General features: G+C 44.7%; 1 protein-coding gene across 1 annotated transcript; it reads left to right on the top strand.

Annotated features, from left to right (window-relative positions):
• The first annotated feature begins 319 nt into the window (after positions 1-319).
• On the top strand, positions 320-2,565 carry inka1b (inka box actin regulator 1b). Its single transcript, XM_028406372.1, has 3 exons — positions 320-410; positions 494-542; positions 1,561-2,565. Exons 2-3 carry the CDS (start codon positions 540-542, stop codon positions 2,488-2,490), a joined length of 933 nt encoding a protein of 310 aa, XP_028262173.1. The 5' UTR covers positions 320-410; positions 494-539; the 3' UTR covers positions 2,491-2,565.
• Positions 2,566-2,874: the final 309 nt, after the last annotated feature.

The following is a 2,874-nucleotide window of genomic DNA, read 5'->3' as shown; positions in this document are numbered from 1 at the left end:
TTTTTTATCGAGACCACACCACCACGTGTTAAATTACACTATTTATTAATACAGCCTCCACTGTCAATGTGTCGTAATATTTTATAGTGCTGAAAATAAGAGTGTGAATCGATTTAATGTTTGTCTAGTTTCTAATCTCCCCAGATGTGGATGCGGACCCTGTATGGCTCAATTTACCTATAAGCTACAGTAGGACCTTTTTTTTTAGCGGTATCTTGTTTCAGGCGGATTACTATTGGCTGGTTGTTCGATGCGCTGCGCTGATTGGCTGCAGCTGTAAACTCAGCATCGTCAAAGTTCTCTGACAGACCTTCATCTGGTTCAGAGGAGAGAGGACACAGAGAGACTATCACCCCCCGAACAGCTGCAAAAATCTTTAGAGTTGGGATTAACTTGAACTAAATGCAAAGGTGCGTATTTATAACACTATTACATGTGTCTGTAGTGATATTAACACTCACTTTACGACATGCATTTTATTGTTTGGTTTCAGATAATTCTAAGAGAGATTAGATCTTCAACACATTGTGTCACCAGCAATGGTAAGTCTCTGTTTTTATGAATTTGGATGTTTTCAGGTGTATTTTGCTGCAGCTTTTTTTACTGTTTGCATGACATTTTAAAGAAGATTTCAACACTAGGGTTTTAATCCCTTAAATCCACTGTTAATTCAAACCGTCCTTGCCATATGCATACAACTGGGTGAATCACCTTCTCCCCCAATTGTGTGAAAGCAGCCAAGAAGAACAGGGCATTATAAAAAGTGACAGACTGACCACAGAGCCTCACTGTGGATGTCTCTGTATGTCAGATAAGTCTCCCCGAGGGGCCAAATGGTTCAGCACCCACAGCTGTGATAACATCATGGCATTGTCGTACCCTCACTGCACCTATAAGGCAAACAGCAGCAGGGCAGAGAGGTTCGACAAACCAAAAATGATAACAAAGATGTTTTTTTTAATAGAACGTGACAAGCTGGTCTTATTTATTTTTTTAATTCATTTTTTTTTGATGAGGCTGAAGTGGGGAGCTGGAAGATGATTCATTATGTCTACATGTGTGATTCCAAATTGGTGTAGTCATTTCCTGCTTTATAATACACACCAGTCAACATCCTGTGAGTTAGAGGGGTCCGGAGAGGATATGTGAGCCTGCACGCTCCACTCCACACTCAGCTTTACTTTGTTCAAACTTCCCCTCTAACATTAGTCGGCAGGCAGTTTTCCCAGAATAAAAATGTGCATCCTGTGCTCTGAATTCTTACTTGTTCGTTTTCTGGGACGGTCTCCATTAAGCTCTGCTCTGAGGTTTGTCAGAAATACCTCACTTGTTATACAGCCATAGAGCAGAGTGATCTCAGCTGGTAAAAATCTTATTGGCCGAGTTCTGGAAATAACACAAGGAACCGTTCAAGCCTCAGCTAGACTGGCCAGGGCATGATGGGATATTTTGGAAGGCAGCCTAACAGCTCTGCTGCAACATGTGACCATAACTTCTCTTTATTTAAGTTGTTTTCCAGTAAATACTGACTTTAAACTCTGTCTTTGTGTCATTGTGCAGCTGTGTTTAGGAGAGTCTACAGACTGCCTCCGGGACCAAGTGCAGTACATGATGAGATCCTTGCAGGACTTGAAGCAGATAAGCAGGCCAAGGCCACTGAGTGAACCATGTGTTCCCTCTTTTGCTGTAACACGGCTCTGGAAACAGAGGGCACAGCAGGAGCGGCTCACTCGTCTACGTGTTTCTGACACCAGTGAAGCCAGCACATATGACTCTGCCTGCTGCCTGGCCAGCCCGCTGGAAGAGGAGGAAGAGCAGCAGGAGCATGAGCGGCTGGCACAGGGCTCCCCCGGCAGTGAGAAGAGTGTAGACTTTGACTCTGGTTACTCTGAGGCTTCTTGGCAGGATGAAGGTGTGGTACTGAGGAGGACTAGAAATGTGCGGGTCTCCTCTTCTGCATGTCTCCGCACAAACAGAGGACCCTCTGGTCGTATCCGTCCAAAATCCACATCCGATGCTTGCTTAGAGCGCTGGACTTCGTTTGAAGCCAGTGATCCAGAGGACTGGACAACCTCGCTGCTGAGCCGCAGCAGGAACAGACAACCTCTGGTTCTGGGGGACAACAGTTTTGCTGATCTAATAAAGAACTGGATGGACCTACCAGACTGCCCTGAGCCTGCAGAACTAAAACCTAGCGCAGGACGACGTCTTGCCAAAGACATTTTGGGTAATATGCGCCGGAGGCTGGCCGGGATGTCTAAAGGTGTGGAGATGAGGCCAAGGCCAGCAGACTCCTCAAAGCTCAGCAGGGCTGCTGAGGCTTCCAAACGGATGTCCTGTCCTGTAGGGATGCAGTCTCTCAAACCTTTCTTTCACCAGTCCCACACAGGACTACATCAACCGGACTCTGACTTCTACCGGTTCACTGCTCTCATGAAGACAGGCAGCCGACAGCCCATCATATGCAATGACATCATTGGGTACATTTGAGTACCTACAGACTGATACTACTGACTGTGCATTTCTCATGTTGCTACTTGTGGAATAAAAGATTTTTGTATTTAATGAAATGTGCTCGGTTTCTGTCTGTGCAGTGATAACTGCTGCAAAACTGTCGGACTACTGTCATGGGGTTGAAGGTTTTTCATTCAAACTACTGAACTGTCTTGTTAATCCTTAAAGCTGCAGGCAAGTTGACAGCAGTTTATGGGCTAGTACAACACTTTACATTCTTATTATTACATATCCATGGAGTGTTCTAATGTAAAAATAGGAGGTTGGTGTGCTCATCATAGACAAGTTCCAGAAGTTAGTTAAGTGTTCAAATGTACTGTTAGGGAACTAATAATGTTTAGTGAAGTACACAGATACAAC

This window comes from Parambassis ranga, chromosome 5, assembly GCF_900634625.1.
Source record: "Parambassis ranga chromosome 5, fParRan2.1, whole genome shotgun sequence".
NCBI classification, from domain to species: domain Eukaryota; kingdom Metazoa; phylum Chordata; class Actinopteri; family Ambassidae; genus Parambassis; species Parambassis ranga.
This window is presented reverse-complemented; position numbering and strand designations above follow the sequence as displayed.